The sequence below is a fragment of the Elephas maximus genome, chromosome 1 (assembly GCF_024166365.1).
Source record: "Elephas maximus indicus isolate mEleMax1 chromosome 1, mEleMax1 primary haplotype, whole genome shotgun sequence".
NCBI lineage: Eukaryota > Metazoa > Chordata > Mammalia > Proboscidea > Elephantidae > Elephas > Elephas maximus.
In genome coordinates this window covers 356,023-377,559 of record NC_064819.1, presented here as the reverse complement: position 1 = coordinate 377,559, position 21,537 = coordinate 356,023, and the positions used below count along the sequence as shown (strand labels likewise).

Genomic DNA, 21,537 nt, shown 5'->3' with positions numbered 1-21,537 from the left:
TATTTCAAAGAAGAGACTTCTGGCATCAGGCTTTCGATCTAGCACTACGCCGATCACTACGAGACAGTACCAGGCAACTAAATCAGGTTTCCAAAACTCTTTAGTCCAGAAACAGATGATTTCATGAAATCAAGGTAATGAGGGAGAAGCAAGAATGAATTACATAGAACTGATTAAGCTGATAATGGAAATCTACCTTCTAAATATGGATATGTGTTTTGGAATATTATTGGTGTTATTAACGTTCGATTTTCTAATGAGGAAAGCCTTTAGCTGGCTGTGATTTTGCAAACTAAATGAAACTTTTTTTTTTTTAATGGTAGCTTGTTCTTGTTGATCCCTGAGAATTCAGGCACAAATAACTTTTTCTGAACTGCTTTACTTTTTAATGGCAATAGAGTTATCTGCATAGGCTCAGTAAGAATCGGACCTCTCTTCTACTAGGATGTAATCAGAGAAACAGGCTATTAACCAGGGCCACACATGGAATGTCATATTTAAAAATAAGCCTCCTTTCATCAGACACAACAAGCCCACTATTAAGGAAAAGGGGTTATAACATGACATACGGGGCAGTACCCACAAAGCACCTCCAAGAAGATGAACTGGGAACTGTCTACAGCTTATACCGCCCTAACCTTACAGGTAGTAATGAAGGTCACTTTCTGCATTGCCAGGAACCTTAGCAGATTTGAAGGACCTAAAAAAAGGAGAAATTTACCAACACTTATAGGTAATGAAGATAAGAGCCGGTAAAGGTGAATCTCTAATGTTTGTGTTCCTATCCTCTGAACAGAAGAGTAAGGGGATTTAAGACGTATCTCTGGTGTGCTGGAAGCCATTGAAAATGGTCTCCTAGGTTCCTTAATAGTCAAAAGTCAGTTCTCTGGCTTTATTAATAATAATTGTTCAGCACAGGATGGCTCCAGGCTTGTTATCCATATACAAGAAGGCTTTTATATGCTAGTCAAGACTTCTTCTGAACTTATGTCAATAAATTACAACCAAACACAATGACCCACTTCTTTGTTTCCGTGAATAATGTCTGGAAATCATTTATAGTAACAAGCTGGATTGGCAGATGAGAGGACTATCTAACAGATAACAGACCCACCCAAAGATTATCTACTTTCTAAGGGTATGTATATTTATTTGCTTTCACTATTATTGATTAGGAAATTCAAGAATTCTGTAAGGATAATAACTTACAGAAAACTGAGAGTGATATAAATTCTTGTTGTTATAAAATTTCAAATTTTTTCCTGTATTAATGCAAATGGTTTCTGTCCATTATAATCCAAAGGTTACAATGTTACCGCCTTACTGTAGATCATTAACTAGTTTTGTGCATGATCCAGAAATTTTATTTCAACTTTCTTTTAATAACTAAAATACTTCTGTTTTCCCTATACGTTTTGGAACTAGCTTTACCATCTTACTGGTTCCCTCATTAATGAGTCAAATAAATCTCTGATATGTATTCATTCTAAAATGTAAACAAACAGACAAAAACTATGCTTACAAGAAAAAGGAAAGGAAAATGCAGTAGTGTGTTCTCATTTACCAGACTTTCAAAGGATGTTTTACCCTTTCTTATTACTTTCAATATTGTCCACGATAAGCACAAATAGTTTTAAACAGAAAAAGACAACCCAATAACTTTCCTGAGTATGTAGAGTTGGGAATCACTTTCTGTAGTAAGAAGCATGGCTGAAGAAACCATGGTGCACGTGGGCGCATGTGTGTGCACTCCCACAAAAGGTATGGAGAAGAGGTTGAGAACTAATGAGACTATCCTTCAGCTCCCTAGACGACTTAACCTACAGAAAAATGCACCGCATAATTCCTGCTGAGTCATGACTTGGCTGTCTATTTCTGTCAGCCATACACACGCAAATATGACAATATAAATAATACAAATCAGTGTTTTCTTATTGTCTTAAAAGTTTGTAAGGTTTGAAAGAAATCAGTAAAATTCACAACTACCTGTGTTAGAGTTTTTCAAGAATTTACAATAATTCTAAGTTATTCAGCTGTAGAATAAGTAAATATAATATTAAAACAACAACAAAAAAAAACCACAAACCTGTTGACCTCGAGTCAATTCCAACTCATGGTGACCGTATAGGACAGGGTAGAACCTCCCCATGGGGTTTCCAAGGAGTGCCTGATGCCACTATGCCACTAGGGTTTCCGAAATATAACATTAGGCACCCCCCACCCCACCACATATTAGGCACACATAAACCCAAAAAAAAAAACCTCAAACCTGTTGCCTTCCAGTCGATTCTGACTCATAGCAACCCTATAGAACAGAGTAGAACTGCCCCATAGGGTTTCCATGGAGCAGCTGGTGGATTCGAACTGCCAACCTTTTGGTTAGCAGCCAAGCTCTTAACCACGGTGCTACCAGGGCTCATATCAAAACACAAACCTATTGCCGTGAAGTCAATTCCCACTCACAGCAACCCTACAGGACAGGGTAGAACTGCCTCATAGAGTTTCCAAAGTGCAGCTTGTGGATTCGAACTGCCAACCTTTTGGTTAGCAGCCAAGCTCTTAACCACTATGGCACCAGGGCCCCATATAGGTCTTCAAAATACCTATTAACACAAACCCTTTGCCATCGAGTCAATGACATGTAAAGACCCTATAGGACAGAGCAGAACTGCCCCATGGGGTTTCCAAGGCTTCCATCTTTATGGAAGCAGAGTGCCACATCTTTCTCCCACAGGGCTCCAACCGCTGACCTTCAGGTTAGCATCTGAATGCTTAACCACTGCACCACGAGGGCTTCTCAAAAAAATACTTATAGAGGACTAATAGTAGTGATCTGGAAGGAGGAAGGATAGCAGGAGAAAAATCTAAAAAGGGATTAAAAACAGCAGTGTTGGAGCACGTGGAAAGTCTACACCCCCTGGTATACCCTTGAAATCTGCCATCAAGGCTGCCTGAGAAAGCAGCGCTTGAGATGGTAAATCCCGATCAGATGAAGGAAGATTACCAATCGCTCCATCTCCTGTTCCCTGAGCCTTTCCTCCCTCTGCCGCCGGTGATAATCCATCAGGTCCTCGCGTCCTGAAATGGAGCTAATGCTGCTTTTTCGCTCCCGAAGAACAGGCTGGGGGGTTCCTGAGGCCTGTCTGAGGCTGTCCAAATCAGCATCATCAAACTCGACAGACCCACAGGAGTAGTTCCTCCCGGCCGCAAACACTCTGTCCGGCTCTCCGGGAAGAAAGGAATGATTAGGGCTTGTCCCTGAGTATGGAGCCCGCTCCAAGTCATCAGAGGCACAGGAGGACGTGGAGGCCAGCAGCATCTTCCGAGCCACGCGGGGACTGGCAGGGACGCTGAGGATGGAGCTTACATAAGGACTGCCCTCAGACACAGAGGTTTTATAGGGTAAAGCCCCTGAGCTTAAAGAAGAAAAATTAAGGTAATTGTCATTGTCTATTATGCTATGAGGTAGATCCTTTTCTCCCTGTCTAGTGCGTTTAGAATTGCCCAGAGAGTTCCTTGGAGGCAAACTGAGAGGCATCAGCTGATTTTCTGTGGCTTTGTACAACCTGGGAAGGGACCGGCTATACGCTCCCATGTGACTCAGGCTGCTGCCCGAATACTTCCTGGTTCTCAAACCGATGTTTTCAGATGTGAGCTCCTTGTGTCTGGTTAACTTGGGCTGAAGCGTCAGGTTGTCCTGAGCATTCATTCTCCTGGCTTGCTTTGGGCTAGAAGGCATGCTTGCCGCTCCTGATCTGCTGATGGGAGAGGGGCTGGTATCAATCAGGGTATTTCCATTCCACATGGCCAGGAGGGAGCCAGATGCCTTTCGACCTTCCGGTCCTCCCAGAAAGTAGACATTGTCGTGGGATTTATTCCTTGAGCTATATTTGGAATAGGGGAACTTTTCTGAGACCCTCAAGGACCTTTCACTGTCCCGACCAGTATAATGATCCAATTCCACTCTGCCAAGCAGATAACCACCGAGGGAGGGTGAGGTGCTGACTGAAGGAGTGGGAGGCTTCGTGGAAAGATTTCTGTCAGTGCCATCACCAGAGAACTGCTTGCTTCCCTGGATTTTGGCCAATGAGGAGCTACTTCTGACACTGGTTCCCAAAGGAGAAGGGCTTCTCTTAGCAGGCACAGGTTGTGAGAGGGTTAAATAGGAGCCAGAGTAGTCTCCATTGGCTTTAAATCTCAGACTGGAAGAGTATTTCTTCTGGCTTAGGCTCTCCATCACGTTTAGGGGATTGCTCTCAAGGGAATTTGCTTCAAGACCTTCCTCTAAGCTACCATTTTGGAAATCCAGCCGCTTTTGCATTTGGCTGTGCTCTGCCATAATCTTGTTGGAACCTGGAAAAGAAAAAAATGAGAAAGTTTTACTTAACTAAAAAAATAAATAAATAAAACACTCACCAGTCTACATCAGGACAACTAGTCTTACAGTCTAAACAAATATAACTAACAAACACAAACTCTGTTTTACTAATAAATGTAGTAAAACTGTACTGCAAATGGTAGACTAAAAACCACTGATCTGGAATGTATTTTGTACAAAAGGACGATAAGTCAGGAGGGCATCAGTGACATCTGAGGGAAACACATTTCTAACGAGGTACATGTGCAGGATTAGGCTAGTACAGTAAGAAAGGCAACTTCTCTTTAGTGTTGTAGTGCTTGGCGGAAAACCTGCTTCCCGAATACCTAGCAAATACCCAAGGGGATCATGCAATGAGCCTTTCTTTAGGGGTCTCTGCTAGAATCATTAACCACTCAGAAATAAAGTTCTGAGGGAACAAAATTCACATTCTGGGAGAGAGAGCAAGTTTTGTACTAGACATTGATCAATAACATGAAGGTTGGAAATGATTCTTTCAAAAAGGGCTGTGACCTCCAATGCGCAACAATTGGCTTCTATTCACCTGGAGGAAGAGGAGAAGGAGAGTCAGGAACAGAAGGAGGAAATGGAATGTGTGGCTAATTGCCTCCATGAACAACTGCGTCCACGCCATGAGACCAGAAGAACTGGATGGTGCCCGGCTACCGTTACTGAATATTTTAATCAAAGATCCTATAGAAGAATCTTGATCAAAAGGGGGAACAAGCAGAGCAGAATTTCAAATTCTAATGGACTCCAGACTTCCTGGAGTCACGAAGGTTGGATGAATCTCTGAACTATTGCCCTGAGATAATCTTTAAGCCTTAAACCAAAAACGTCCCCTGAAGTCTTCTTAAAACCAAACAATAGTTTGGCTTAACTGGTAAAAAAATGTCTGCCTCAAGCATTAAGCTTTGGTGTGTGTGTGTGTGTCCTTTAGCTGACAGTCTACAGCTCAAATTAATTTCTCATACAATTTAGACACATATTGTTATGTGACATTAGTTGCAATCCCTATGTGACAGCACATCCCCTTCCATCGGGTTTCCCATGTCCCTCAAACCAGCTCCTGTCCCTTCTTGCCTTCTCATCCTGCCTCTGGACAGAAGCCGCCCATTTGGTCTCATGTATCTGCTTGAACTAAGAAGCACACTCTTCACGAGTATTATGTTTTATAGTCCAGTCTAATCTTTGTCTGATGAGTCAGCTTCAGGAATGGTTTTAGTTCTGGGTTAACAGAATGTCTGGGGGTCATGGCTTCAGGGGTTCCTCCAGTCTCAGTAAGACCATTAAGTCTGGTTCTTTTATGTGAATTTGAGCTCTCCTCCACACTCTTCTCCCTCTCCATCAGGGACTCTCTGCTGTGTTCCCTGTCAGGGCGGTTATTGGTGGTAGCTGGGTACCATCTAGTTAATCTGGTCTCAGGCTGATGGACTTTCTGGTTTATGTGGCCCCTCTGTCTGTTGGGCTGATATTTTCCTGTGTCTTTGGTGTTCTTTATTCTCCTTTGCTCCAAGTGGGTTGGGACCACTTGATGCATCTTACATGGCAGCTCCCAAGCTTTTAATACCACAGATGCCACTCACCAAAGTAGGGTGCAGAGAATTTTCTTAATAAACTTTGTTATGCTATTTACCCTAGATATCCCCTGAAACCATGGTCCCCAGACTCCCACCCCAGCTACTTTGTCCCTCGAAATGTTTGGCTGTGTTCAGGAAACTTCTTAGCTTTTGGTTTAGTCCAGTTGTGCTGACTTCCCCTGTACTGTGTGTTGTCCTTTCCTTCACTTAAGATGATTCTTGTCTACTGTCTAGTTAGTGAATTCTCTTGGCCTTCCCTCCCCACCCTCTTAACCATCAAAGAATGTTTTCTTCTGTATTTAAACCTTTTCTTGAGTTCTTATAATAGTGGTCTCATATAATACTTGTCCTCTTGTGACTGACTAATTTCACTCAGCAGAATGCCTTCCGGATTCATCCATGTTGTGAGATGTTTCATAGATTCATCATTCCAATTTATCACTGCATAGTATTCCATTGTGTGTATGTGCCATAATCTGTTTACTCATTTGTCTGTTGATGGGTACCTAGGTTGTTTCCATCTTTTTGCTATTGTGAACAGTGCTGCAATGAACATGAGTGTGCATATATCTATTCGTGTGATGTCTCTTATTTCTCTAGGATATATTCCAAGTAGTGGGATTCCTGGATATTATGGTAGTTCTATTCCTAGCTTTTTAAATAAGTGCCAAATCAACTTCCAAAGTGACTGTACCATTTTACATTCCCACCAGCTGCCCCTAAGTATTCCAGTCTCTCCACAACCTCTCTAACATTTATTATTTTGTGGTTTTTGGATTAGTGCATAGGAAGTGGGGACTAGAACTAAGTTAGAAAAGGTGTTCTCCCAATGTGCAGACACCAATCCAGAAAGCAAGCCAGAGCAAATGGTATTACACAGAAGCCAAATGCTAAGCAGGGAACCTAAATTCTGCATTTTAAACATTTATTCTAACAGTATTGAATTAAAGGATTGAAGATCTCAAGTCAAAATGGGCATTTAAAAGTTTAACTTTTGACTTAAAAGTATAAAATATTGGTGTCATTTGAGATGATAAAGTCTACATGACATTATTAATATAGTTGAATTTGATTACAGACGCAAGTGCCACTTAATTGTCTGCACGAAACATGACCAAGCTTCACTCCCTCTTTATTTGGGCTAATAAAACTATAACCAGATGCCATCCAGTCTATTCCGACTCATGGCAACTCCATGTATGTGGGAGTACAACTGTGCTCCATAGGGTTTTCGATGGCTGATTTTTTGGAAGTAGATGGCCAGTAATGCAGTGTGAGGGAAGATTAGGGTGTAGACAAGGAGAACAGAGGAAGGAGGTTGGAGAACAAAGTGGAGGAGTTTGGGTATAATTCCCTAGGCAACAGGGAGGGAGTGGGTGATTGCAGCACGACAGACAGAACGCATCAGAGACTGGGGCTGAGTTTAGGAGAAGAAAGAAGAGGAAGGGCCAGCGTGGTGGGGGTTGAAAGGAAACACTGCAAGGGGCGTTTCCAAGGTGCCAAACAAGAAAGCGGGAAAGAAAGATCTGTGTTAACATGTGTTAAAAAAAAAAAAAAAAAGAGCTAAAGAAGACTCCAAGGTTTACAGCCTGTCTTCTTGATCTACAACTGGTGTGTTTATTTCGGGTTTCCCGAATCAACTCCACAGCAAATGGGTTTGGTTTTGGTACATTTAATCTAAACAAAAAAGAGGTCTCAATGAAATTATAAGATCACTGCATTATGTTATTGGGGAAGCAAAAAAGTCCTGGGGCCTTGAAGGGATACAGCTGTTGGCAGGCACACCCAAAGAATGGGCCTGGAGAAAGGAAGACGGCACCTGGTGCCCATCTGAGAGAAAAGACAAGACTGCGAAGTCTAAACAGGAAAGAAGTTAATGTGTGTCGAAACGTTTGGGTTTACCTTCCAATTCATAAATTTAATCCCTGCAGCACTCTTGTTATTTTACTGCCAGAAATGTACAGCACCTCCTTGTCAATCAGAAAATGCCAAAAGCCAGAGACCTCTAAAAGATGACACGGAAAATCATAGTACTTTTTCCCTGGAGAAGAAAAGGATTTAGAAAAGCCAATCTCAAGGACCATTTTTTTAAAGTTTCTTGGTAGACTCTTTCCTCTTGGGCACAATTTTGGCATTTGTATTCAGATATGGTTCTCCGGCTCCATTTATACCAAATAGCCATACAGCGAAAGAGATTCCATTCAAATTATAAAACAGCACAGCAGTGAATTTACACAGATGTGACTGCCAGAGCTAGGGTGATCTTGGGTTTAAGGTAATAAAAAACACACCCAGGGAGCAAAGTTAAAAAATAAGTGTTTGTTTTGTTGTATCAGGGACTTAAAGTCTGGCCTCTCTAAATGAAACGACCCAGGTAATTTGTACCAAGAGAGTCTGGGGCATTCCTAAAGTACACAACATAGTACTTGCCCATCCTTCTCCTTTGCCATGTAGAGACACTCCTTAGGACTGCTCAGTATAACACGAATTAATCAAAGCAGGGAGTCCCTGGGTAGGGAAATGGTTAACACACTTGGCTGTGTTGAGGATTGAACTGTGTTCCCTATCATAAATCCTAACCTCTGTGTCTGTGGTTATAATCTCATTTGGTAATAGCGTGTCTTTATTATGTTAATGAGGCAGAGTTAGTACAGTGCATCAATCTCTTTTGAATCTTTTGGCTGTATTTTGAGTCTTTTGACTCTTTTGAGTCAACATCTTTTGAGATATAAAAGAGATTAAACAATCAGACACAGAACAGATGGGGTAAGACAGGCGCCAAGACACAGAGAGATCACCAAGCAATCACGAAGCAGTAGCCAAAGAGACAAGGACCTTCCTCCAGAGCTGATAGAGACAGACAGACTTCCCCTAGAGCCGGCACTCTCAATTTGGACTTCTAGCCTCCTCAACGGTGAGAAAATAAACTTCCATTTGTTAAAGCCATCCACTTCTACCTCTGTTACAGCAACTCCAGATAACTAAGACAGCTGAAAAGTTGGAGGTTTGAGTCCACCAAGAGCTGCTTCAGAAGAAAGGCCTGGCAATCTATTAAAGAAAAATCAGCCATTGAAAACCCTAGGCAGCACGGCTTTACTCTGACACACGTGGGGTCGCTGTGAGTTGGAATCGGCTTGACAGCAACTTTTTTTTTTTTTTTTTAATCAAAATGGGTTTGCAAGAGCAAATGATAGGAAAGCAGAAATTCACTTCATATTATTGAAAAATGGGGGAGGGATGTGGATCTCAGAAGAAAATTCAGGAAAAAATAACCTCAAAAGATAGCAGGAGGGTGGAGTCAATATTTCCACTTTATAACAAAGTTTGAGTCTATTCCTGTGCCTGCAAAGGCCCTGGGAGCCAAGATGCAGATTCTGGGCACATTTTTTTTGTCACAGACAATGGTAGAGGCCTGGTGTTCAAAGCTCTCCCAGACCGCTGGTGGTCCACAAGCTGGTTTTTTCCTCAGTGATGTTTACAACATGGCAACATGAAGAGGAAAGGAGGTAAGCATGGCATGGAATTGGGTTCAGACTACTCAAGCAGTCCCTCAGAAGCTGTGCCATTCTTTCCATGAACTCTGCGGGAGGAATTTTCTGTGGTGACCAGTGGCAGCAGGTGGAGACTGAGGGGAAGCTTTCAGAGAACCGAAAGGGAGAAAACGAAACATCTAGCTCAACCCCAAAATCCAAGCTTTACACTTGAGAACAGTGGACACAAAAACCTCCCTCCTTTTGCACTAAATAGATGAAGAAGGGGCCGATTAGAAGCTTCAGGAACACCCGCTTCCTTCTTGAGCAACGTTCTCATTTCAGAATCCAAACGCAGCCTGTTTTCCCCATCCTCAGTTCACCAAACACCATCCTTGGTTAAACCCACAGTCCCCTCCACTCTCCCTCTGTAAACACACCCTCCTGCTACACAAATGTTTCCTTCCCTCCCTGAATCCTCCTCCCTCTCTGCAAAAAGCCCTCATTCACCTCACCACATATCCCCATGCCCAGCTGCAAACAACCTCCTCCCTGGAAACATCCCAGATCCTCTCTCCCTCACTCAGCTTCTGCAGACATCCCTAAACCTGGACGCTCCCACTGTCTCAACGCCTATCTCCATGAACTTAGTCTTCTCCTACCCCCTCATCCTGGCTTCATACACCCTGCTCCTTGAAACTTTTCCTCCACACTTGAGACTTTATATCCCAGTGCAGAGAAGAAAAAAAATTACTCCATTTGTTAGTGGACACAGTACCCTTATTGTTCTTTTTGCAAATAAACATAGCCGCAAATGGATCCCAACTCCTTGCCTTTGCCCCATGTTCCTTGTTGTTGCAAGATCTGTCTGTTTGAACAAAATAATTCTTATAGACTCAACACAGGTAGTAGGTTGATAGTCTCTAAGGAAGGTGTTTTCATCTCTCAAAAAGTCCAAAAGCAGCAGTTCCACAGGAAGAAATATATTTTAATAGCTGAATAAGAAGGCCTGATTTATTCTTGAAGGTTGAGCCTATTCCCACCCAAAAACCCACTGCCGTTGAGTCGATTCCAACTCATAGTGACCCTATAGGACAGAGTTTCCAAGAAGCGCCTGGCAGATTTGAACTGCTGACCTCTTGGTTAGCAGCCGTAGCACTTAACCACTACACCACCAGGGTTTCCCCTATTACAACAGGCAGCTGCAAATCCTAACTTGTGTAGACAGGCACACACAACCACAGACACACAGAGACAGACACACACTGCCTGCATGTCCGCATTTGCCTAAAACACATGAAGGCTTTTTGTGACAGTCAGAGGAGGCTCTTGGGGACCCAGACAACACTGCAGCACACTCAGAGTTTGCCTGGTGTTGGGGTGACCACAGCACGGCTGGGGAGAAGTGTGAGAGTCACTGGCATTGAAGCCGACAACTAATAGTTTCTTGTCCAGCAGACTAGCGAATTGAAGACAGTCAGACACAGCGTTGGAAGAAGAGAAAGGTTTATTCACAGTTTGCAAACTGGGAGACTGGCAGGATCTCGTGACCTAAGGCTGCCAGCTCCCTGAACCAGGACAGGTTTGCTCCTTTTATAGGGAGTGACATACATATGCATGAACAGTGAGGGCAGGATCTTCAGTCTGGTGATGCATGCACGGTCCGCTTAATTTTAGCGAATGGGTTTTTGTGCATGGCTCTAAAGATACTGCACACGGCCCTGAAAAAATGGTGATGGCTTGCCACTGCCACCCCAGGAAGGTCGTAGGGCGGGTAGATTCGGAGTCAGTACACCTGCGCCTCGGCCTCCTGCCAGAAGGCAGGAAGCCTGGGGAATCAACCGATCATGGTGAGGTGTTGTAAAAGTTGTAACAAAAATGTAACAAGAGTAGGCTTTTCTGGAAAAACAGCTATTATGGGATGGTCAATAACCCTCTGCCCACTTCAGCATCTGTGGTGTCGACTCTGCCCACTTCAGCATCTGTGGTGTCGATGTGAGGTCTCAGGACACTGACCACACATGTCTTTCTTGGCTTTGTTCTCTCCTTTTTTTTACTTTTTTATTTTCTGAAGACATCTTACAGAAGAGGTAAGAGAGATCATTAAGGAAAGAACAGAAGATTCACATGATGCTACAGGGAAGAGAAAAGAGCCCAGAAGGGCGTCGTGAGTGATAGGGGACAGTGAGAACACTTGATGGGGATGGGAGAAGTGGAGACAAAAAACTAGAATTTTAAGCCTCTTCCCATCACAGCACCACAATAAAGGAGTCTAACTAATCCCAGGCTACCTTCTGATATTCCTACTTGTACTGAAGTCCAAGCTTTATCAAAAAAGGAACTCCAGATGGTATTCGAAGTATCCTAAAAATACTCGTAATTAACAACAGTAGCCATATATCAAATGAGGATCTTTATCTCCTGTGATCAGAGGCTACTTTTAACTAACTCCAGATTGTTTTATACAAGAAATTCTTAAGAATCTTAGAGGACTCTTAGTGAAAAGCGTAAAACATCAATTATAGAGTTTTGTTTTTTTTCAATTTTGTTCTAGTCCTTTAAGTAACACTTGTCTGTAGGATCTTTAAAGTATTCTTTAGGCAATCCAAGGAATTTGGCTGCATGTTTCCTGTGATAACTCTCTTCAGCCAGTGAGGAAGGAAGAGGAAGGAGGACAGAAAGCAGAAGCAACCTCCAAAAACTTTTGAGTGATTCAAATTTCCTTTCTGCTTGAGAAAATCCTGCCTTTTCCCTAAATAATCAAGTTAAGACTTTCATCAATTGGATTCACGTTTGTGTTTATACCATGACAGCAGCTTTAGCAGTATTTAAAGAGACAATCATAGTTCTATAGGTATTTACACATATATTATTATAAACTGAGTTCGACATAGCGATTTAGTAGTAAAGCTCTCAAAAGTACTCTGTTAAAAAAAATTTTTTTAATGAAAGTATGCTGTAGCCAATTACAGAAAATAAAGGGACAGAAGAATGTGTTACACAACACCACTGAGACGCCTAAACCTAGAATATGGGAAGCTCTACAGAAAAAATGATCAGTTTCTTCAACCATCAAATGGTAAGGAAAAAGAAACAAGAAGGATAGAGAACTATGTTCTCAGTTAAAAGAGATTGGAGAGACATACCAATTAAATGCAATGTGTGGACCTTGTTTAGGTCTTGTTTTGAGCAACTCAACTATTAAAAAAAAAATTATGAGACAACTGGAAACTATGAACAATGATTTGTAAATAGATGATAGTGTAATTACTGCCAATATTTTAGGTATGATCATGATATTATAGCTATTTTTTAGGCCTCATCTCTTAGAGATATATTTTAAATTGTTTATGGATGAAATGTTATACTGTCAGAATTTGTTTTACAGAAGTCCATGTTTTAAGGGATGTGACAACCACAAACAAAACAAGATTAGCATATGTCGATAGTTGCTGAAGCTGGGTGATGGGTACACGCAGCTTTATTGTATTTTACTCTCAGCTTCTGTGTATGTTTAAAGTTTTCCATAATAAAATAATAAAAAGATGTATTATTTCTGCAAAGCACTATGAATAAAATTAAACCCACGCACTGACTTAAAAATTATAGTGGTTTACTTTACAAAGAAGGATGGCATCCTAACTGTGACTTCTATCTAATTTTTTAAAATATGAAGGACTAACTCTCTATCATATTGAATCAAGCTCCTAAAAGCGGATTGGTTTTTAAGTGCCTGGGAGAAATCTAGAAGCAAATTAATTGTCAAAATTAAAAGTCATCAGGTCAATATATTTAGGATACTTCCAAGACAATGAATGCTGTGGGGGGGGGCATCTAAATTTCACCACTATGTGTACCCAAATCAAAGCCATCTCTTCAGAAAGTTGAAAGGTAGAAGTATTCACAAAGACTATCAAACCCTCCAAATCCTGAAGAATTTCAGCATCAAAAATATAAAAACACACAGATTACTCCCTGACATATTTATACTAAAAAAGAGGTAGACATACTTTGTAGACTTTTAAATTCTGTTTCTGCTTCTCTGAAAGTAGAATAAGTTCCTTAAGTGGGAACTTATAGACCCATATCTTCAGAATAGAATCTTAAAATAGTTTTAGTTCAAATAGCGATTTCCAACTTTTCCCCCCAAATCAAATATTTTCAGATGTTTCTTATTCCTGACCATTGGTCTATTTTATGGATGAAACTAAGAGATTGTCACCAAGTCCCTATAAACCCGGACATGACCATGACAGCGAAGATACGGCCAGAGAAGTAGAGAGTCACGAACTGCCTTTACTTCAGATTACCGTCCTGAAGCGGAGGTGTACTGCAGGAAAAGGCACCTTTCTTCCAATTCTTTGAGCTCAAAGCTATGTTCGAACAAGTAAAATGTTGCCTTAGGGATGACATTGTGATAAAGGTGCTCTTGAACCTGAAACAGAGTCCCTGGGTGGTGTAAATGGTTAAGCGCTCAGCTACAAACCAAAGGTTGGCAGTTTGAATCCTCCCAGGTGCTTCAGAAGAAAAAGCCTGCTTCTAAAAGATCACAGCCACTGAAAACCTTGTGGAGCACAGTTCTACTCTGACACACGTGGGGTCACCGTGAATCAGAATAGACTGGATGGCAAACGATTTTTTTTGTTTGTTTGTTTTGAACCTGAAACGGCTACAGGCTTGAATTAGAAGCTGTGGAGAGTCCTTGAGAGCTAATTTATCTGATCTCTCTGCCAACCTATCTGCCGTTCCAACTAGTGACCAAAATGCACTACCTGAAGAGTAGTATTTGATTCCAAAGTGATATTCCTCAGACTCAAATACTTCATACGTTCCCACCCCCTTACCAGTATTTATGGACTGGGAATAGTCAGAGCATAGGTAGGCACACAAGTGAACCACATCGCCCACAGTCATAACGTTTTTCCCTTAGCTAAAAAATGAGGTAGATGGGTTTTTAAAATAGCATAAAGTTAAAAAAAAAAAAAAAAAAGCCAATATTGAAACAATTTCTTCATTACTAAAAGTTTGATTATGCAGAGTGGGGGGAGTTCTAAGGCATTTAATTAATTTTTCCCTTTCTTACTACCCACCTTTTGACCATTTCTTGCTGCGGAGAGAAAGGAAAGAATTTGAACCACCAGAGGTTAATAAACAACTGACGAAATCAAATTTAATTTTAATCAGTTTTTTTATAACCTGGCCAAGAGGGCTAATATAGGAAATGGTTACATTAGGATGTTATTTTTATTGTAGAGGCCAACCTGGTACAAAGAAGGCTGGACAGGCTGCCAGGAACACGAGTCAGAAGACCAGGCTGAGTCCTGGGTCTGCCAACTAACAGAAGGTCTGGAGCAAGTCACTTCACCTGTCTTCACCTTGTTTTAGCAGAGACTTCCTCATATTTGAAATAGTGAGGGGTTAATGAGATGTCGTTTCTCCTCCAACATTCTCGACTCCCATAGATACTGGTTAAATAACACAGACGTACCAGTTATATAATGCAGGAAATGGAAATGACCGCAGAACAGAAATATGTTTTGGTGATAAGGCAGCAGCTACCTAATTGGGAAAAGATTTCACCGGCACTGCTGCCCATCATAATCCAAGGGCACAGTGAATTGTTTCAGCATGACACAGTGAGAAAAAAGCCTAGTTCCACTTACGTTAATGCAATACAGTATGGGTATTGGATTCAGCATGATGTATAAGAAATATTTTGTTCTGCATTCCACGATTTGCAATTCCCTAAGTAAATCTTAAGCTATTTCTGAAAACCTGCTTCTGCAATGACATAAGCAGTGTGGCAGGCAGACATCAGGTCCCAGCCTCCTCTGAATATCATTGGGAAACCCTGGTGGCATAGTGGTTAAAGAGCTACGCCAGCCAACCAAAAGGTCGGCAGTTTGAATCCACCAGGTGCTCCTTAGAAACTTTATGGGGCAGTACTACTCTGTCCTGCAGGATCCCTACGAGTCGGAATCGACTCGACGGCAGTGGTTTTTTTATGATGCATTGTTCAGGCTGGGTCTGAACTGGCCAAAAGAATGCAGGAGTTGGCTTTCCTTTGCTTTTACCTGCCTTTTTTTTTTTTTTTTTTTTAGCAAAAGTACATTGGTCAAGAGACACATTTTGGAAAATTCTTCTAACCTTTAGTGTTTTTGCTATTCTATATGCTAACTCCACAAGCCCACCGCCATCTGGAGAAGTCACACGCGCTATGCAAACAAAACATCCCAAGAAGGTGGGCAACACTGGTGTCCACTGAACTCTAGACTTAGTGGCAAGTCTTAGAAATGTCCAACCCTGCTCAAGGCAACAAATATTAATATTGGCATGCACAAAGTTTTTCTTCCCTTCAATCTGTAAAGAGAAAGAGTTCACCTAAAATCAGCCTATACAACTTAAACAAAACAAATATTTCTTGTAAAAACTCCTCAAAATGTCAGCACAGGGGCAGGGGTTTGGGGACCATGGTTTCAGGTGACATCTAAGTCAACTGGCATAATAAAATCTATTAAGAAAACATTCTGCATCCCACTTGGGAAAGTGGTGTCTGGGGTCTTAAACGCTAGCAAGCCGCCATCAAAGATGCATCAGTTGGTCTCAACCCACCTGGAGCAAAGAAGAATGAAGAACACCAAAGACACAAGGTAATTACGAGGCCAAGTGACAGAAAGGGCCACATAAACCAGAGACTACATCAGCCTGAAACCAGAAGTACTAGATGGTACCTGGCTACAACTGATGACTGCCCTGACAGGGAACACAACAGAGAATCCCTGAGGGAGCAAGAGAGCAGTGGGATGCAGACCTCAAATTCTCATAAAAAGACCAGACTTAATGGTTTGACTGAGGCTAGAAGGACCCCAGAGGTCATGGTCCCTAGACCTTCTGTTAGCCCAAGAGAGGAACAAATCCTAAAGCCAACTCTTCAGACAGGGAGTGCACTGGGCTGTAAGATAGAAAATGATACTGGTGAGGAGTGAGCTCCTTGGCTCAAGTAAACACATAAGGCTACGTGGGCAGCTCCTGTTTGGAGGCGTGATGAGAGGGCAGAGGGGGACAGAAGCTGGCCGAATGGACATGGAAATAGAGGGTGGAGAGAAGGAGTCTGCTGTCTCATTAGGGAGTGAGCAACTAGGAGTATATAGCAAGGTGTATATAAATTTTTCTATGAGAGACTGACTTGATTTGTAAACTTTCACTTCAAGCACAATAAAAATTAAAAAAAAAAAACTCCTCAAAAATCTCTCCATAACTTAGCCTAATACTTTCTATCTTATCTATTTTTTGGTTTATATTTTTGTCTCTGTATACAGCAAGTTTCAACCACCTCTATATTCCCTGTGCCTCAATGAACTGACTTCAAAATTCCTGAGCTTCTCTTATTGACCCCTAGCCGCTATTGTAACAATCTTGACTTCAAAGCAGATGCCGCACAAATCTTCTTTTCAACAACATCTAAGAACCAAAAAAACCCACTGCCGTCGAGTCAATTCCGACTCATAGCGACCCTATAGGACAGAGTAGAACTGCCCCATAGAGTTTCCAAGGAGTGCCTGGTGGATTCGAAATGCCGACCTCTTGGTTAGCAGCCCCGTAGCACTTAACCACTACACCACCAGGGTTTCCATGTCTAAGAAACATCCTTAAATATCATGAAAACAACTTGTGTGCAAATTAACCTCTGGAATGTACAGCTTCCAAGGTGACGGAGTAACAAGTTCTGACTTCTTAGGAGATTATTTTGAAGCGGTTTGAAACCCTAAGCTACCCTTTTCGGGTTTAATCACTTTCAAAAGACAACAGTCATGTTAAAAAAAAAAAAAAACTCAATAGTGAGTGGTTATTTAAAAAAAAAATTAAAAACCAACTCCTGTCTTTTTCCCATCATGTCTGAAAAAAAGTAACAAGAATGGCTAATAAAAGGTGATAGTGGAAAGGCTACGCCTCTTCATTGTAGCACCTGCAGGGAACAGACCCCTTAAGAGTCATTACTTTTGAGTGATTTCTAAATATACTCTGTACCTGACTCTGAGGCACACCGTTGGCTAGCTGTCAGGATGATAAGAACCTACTTCAGCAACATTCAGAGCTCTGCCCTCTCCCAGGAAAGTGATATTCAAAACTCTCCCATCTTGCCAGAACCTCCCAGATTTCAGGATTAAATGAAGTAACTTTTCTGGCAGGACCACCTGGCACAGAGAACTAGACTCCGTAATCATGGGCTTAACGGCTAACCGTAGTTTGGCAATGCGAGTGTAGGAAACCTTGGTGGTATAGTGGTTAAAAGTTACGACTGCTAACCAGAAGCCTGCAGTTCGAATCCACCAGGTGCTCCTTGGAAACTCTATGGGGCAGTTCTACTCTGTCCTGTAGGGTCGCTATGAGTCAGAATCAACTCGACGGCAGTGGGTTTTTTGGGTGGAATGTGAACGTACACGTATTCGTAATTCATCAGGCTGTATGCGCACAACTTTTCTGATAATCAAAAACTCATTGCAATAACTCCTTTCCATAAAAAGAGCTCTTTACGGATACCATACTTTATAAATTCTCCCAGGAAATTATATTAACTTTATATCACTATCATTTTCTTCCCCATCAGGTAAACAGATGAAATGGTAGAGACTGTGGGTATAAGAGAAAGTGCAAGGGAATACAAGTTAGGTTTGGCTTGCAGTTCAGGTTCTGCCACTATCTGTCCAGAGTCACTGTGAATCTGGGCAGGGGAGGGGAGGGGAGGGGGAGGGAGGGGAGTGGACTGGGCAGGGGAGGGGAAGGGGAGAGGGGAGGGGAGGGGAGGAGGAGGGGAGGGGAGGGAGGGGAGGGGAGGGGAGGGGAGGGAGGGGAGGGGAGGGGAGGGGAGGGGAGGGAGGGGAGGGGAAGGGGAGGGAGGGGAGGGGAAGGGGAGGGAGGGGAGGGGAAGGGGAGGGAGGGGAGGGGAAGGGGAGGGAGGGGAGGGGAAGGGGAGGGGAGGGAGGGGGAGGGAGGGGAGGAGAGGGGGAGGAAAGAACCTAAGAGCCTAGCCTGGAAGTAGGAATGGTTTAACGGCAAAGGATTCAGGAAAGATGATTTCTAAAGTTCCTTTTACCAGAAACAACAGGATGCATTGCAGTGGGCAAATCTGCTGCAAAAGACTTCTTTCAAGTGTTAAAAGGCAAAGATGTCACTTTAAAGACTAGATGCACCTAATCTAAGCCGTGTGGTTAAGAGCTATGGCTGCTAACTTGAATCCACCAGGTGCTCCTTGGAAACCCTAGGGGGCAGTTCTACCCTGTCCTACAGGGTCCCTGTGAGTCAGAGTCACTATCCCTGGATGGCAAAGGGTTTGGTTTTTTTGGTAACCCAAGCCATAGTGTTTTCAATTACCTGATGTGCATGCCAAAGCTGGACAATGAATAAGGAAGGCCAAAGAAAAACTGACACCTTTGAATTACAGTGTTGGTGAGGAATATTGAATATACCATGGACTGCCAGAAGAACAAACAAATCTGTCCTGGAAGAAGCACAGCCAGAATGCCCCTCAGAAGCAAGGATGATGAGACTTTGTCTCACATATTTTGGACATGTTGTCAGGAGGGATCAGTCCCTGGAGAAGGACGTCATGCTTGGTAAAGGAGGGGTCAACAAAAAAAGAGGAAGAGATGGACTGACACAGTGGCTGCAACAATGGGCTCAAGCATAACAACGATTGTGAGGATGGCGCAGGACAGGGCATTGCTTCATTCTGTTGTACCTAGGGTCACTATAGTTGCAATCGACTCAACAGCACCTAACAACAACATCCAAAGGACAGTCAAGCTGGAATTATCTTTAAACTCCTAATTCAAAGGTCTATGCAGTTAAATTTATCTTAGACTTCAGCTTAGGAGTCTCCCTCTCAGTTGCCCCCAGTGCATGCTCACCTCCTTATATGCTGGAGTCATTTTCTCCTTCCTGCTCAGCAGGCCTCTCTCATTCTCCCTTCTGGCCAAGGCAACCCTATCCATCACGCACCCTACTCCTAACCCATGAGGCAGGGAGGACCAGAAAATCTCAACTGTTTTGCTTTGTACCTGGATTCAAAAGCGGCATCTGCTGTCTGTGGAGCCATCTGTTGCTTGCTTTGCCATGGGACAGGACAGCACCGGCATCAGAAGTGGCGTGTTACAGGTCACACGAGGGAAGAATCCCCTTCTGGGGGCGGCCGCACCCAGGCATATGGTCCACAGTCACCACTGCTAATGCCGCCCCTCCCCCAGCAAAGAGTTTATTCGTTTCCTCACAGGGGGACCTCTGAACGCTCTCCACAAAGGGTCGGGTCCAATTTTAAAGAAAAAAAAAAACCATTTGCCTAATATTGGTTTCTAAATTCACTAATTCTGGGCTGTATCTAGAACTGCATCCGCCATTAAGCTCAGGTGAGACCTTAGCAACCACTCATCTCCAGGTGTCTCAGTTTGTAACAGCCATTAAATGAACAGGATTGGATTTAGTGATACCTGAGGCTCTCTTCAGCTCTCACATTCCAGAATTCTGATGTTAAGCCGACTCCAAGTAGTCAGTGAACACAGCAAGTTCCTTTACCTCTAAGGTACGTTAAGGCTCTAACGCCAACGGCAAAAGGATCCGCTACAGACAGAAAGTCTTCTGTGACGTGCTCTCTTTGTGTTGAGCAAGAACACAAACAAGGTTCTTGAGGATCTAAGTCAGATTAGGCTCCCTCATCTTGTTAACATTTGCCCTTGAGGTAATACTCCAGTGCCAGGTTTAGGGCTAGATAATTCTGTTGGTGGGTTCTGTGCATTGTAAGATGTTCACAGCATCCCTGGCCCATTAGATGCCAGGAGCATGCCTCTCCCTTGAGTTGTGACAATGGAAAATGTGTCCAGACATTGCCAACATCCCTTGGGAGACAAAACCACCTTCTCCATTGGAGTTGAGAACCACTGCTTTAGTGCATATACGGGCTTTATAATAAAGCAGGTCACTTGGAAGTTGCTTTAGTCTGAAAGCGGATGATATATACCCAGTTAATACCTAAAGCGCGGCAAGACCGTAACATCTGCGCAGACAGACAGCTTTATAAAACAAAGCACGTGTATTCTACTTGGAAGATGTGCAAAACCACTCTCTTTCAAGTCCATGGCTCCACCTCCCTGTTAAGGGTTGGAAATTAGCATACAAAGTCATAAACTCAATTGCTCTTTAAATTTATTTAAAAGGAGTCATGTTCTCCACATCACTTCTCCAGTACACTCCAGAATCAATCCTTACTTAAAAAAAACAAGCCCTTTGCTGTTGAGTCGATTCCAACTCCTAGATACCCTATAGGACAGAGTAGAACTGCCCCATGAGGTTTCCAAGGAGAGCCGGGTGGATTCAAACTGCTAACCTTTTGGTTAGCAGCCATAGTTCCTTCCTAACCACTAAGCCACCAGGGTTTCCAGTCCTTACTTATGGACGTCAAAATGGAGCTTTAAAGAAAATAGTGAAAACCAGCAGTTTGTTTAATCACTTTGGCTTTTTCTTTCCTCTCCTGTGCAAAAGCTAGTAAATAAAATGTTTCTAGAAAGGTCGTTTAAGTGAACATGCGCCAGTCAGGGTTCTCTAAGATGGGCGTTAGCAAGCTTTTGACCCAAATTCCCAAACATCTTTTCCTCCCCTACCTTTAAACAAGGATTTAGCAGACACCCCTACAGTCAGTCCTCAGCCCCAAAAGAACAGCTGCCAACCATAGGAAACAGACGGCGGCCTACAAATGCACTGAAATTATGACTACTCTTAACCAAACATCTCGTTTTTCCATTTGTGAGAGAGGCTGCGATTTGCAAACTCTGGGTTTCAGGAGGTGAAGGCTACACCAGTCGGTATTAAAGGAAACGCCAGTTAGAAACGCTTTGGAAACTTTACAGAGTTTCTTAAGTACATATAATGTTTAAATGTTCCACATTAAATATATGAGGCAAAAAAAAAAATCTTTTAAATACCTAAGTCGAGGGCCTGAAAAGGGACCCATGAATAGACACAGCGGTTACTTCTACTTTTCAAAGAGCTTCAGTCCTATTCAAACAAATGTTTAGACAATTGAGGGCATAGCACTAGGGATATAGCCATTCTGTTAAAA

The 21,537-nt window shown here is 42.6% G+C and overlaps 1 protein-coding gene across 6 annotated transcripts in view; it reads right to left on the bottom strand.

Moving 5' to 3' along the window:
- PHLDB2 (pleckstrin homology like domain family B member 2) overlaps positions 1–21,537 on the bottom strand; it is a 333,291-nt gene that overhangs the window by 133,326 nt on the left and 178,428 nt on the right. For all 6 annotated transcript variants that reach the window (XM_049875765.1, XM_049875785.1, XM_049875770.1 and 3 more), the window contains one exon: positions 3,005–4,353. In XM_049875765.1, the coding sequence (XP_049731722.1) occupies positions 3,005–4,353 (1,349 nt within the window). The remainder of the gene's footprint in view (positions 1–3,004; positions 4,354–21,537) is intronic.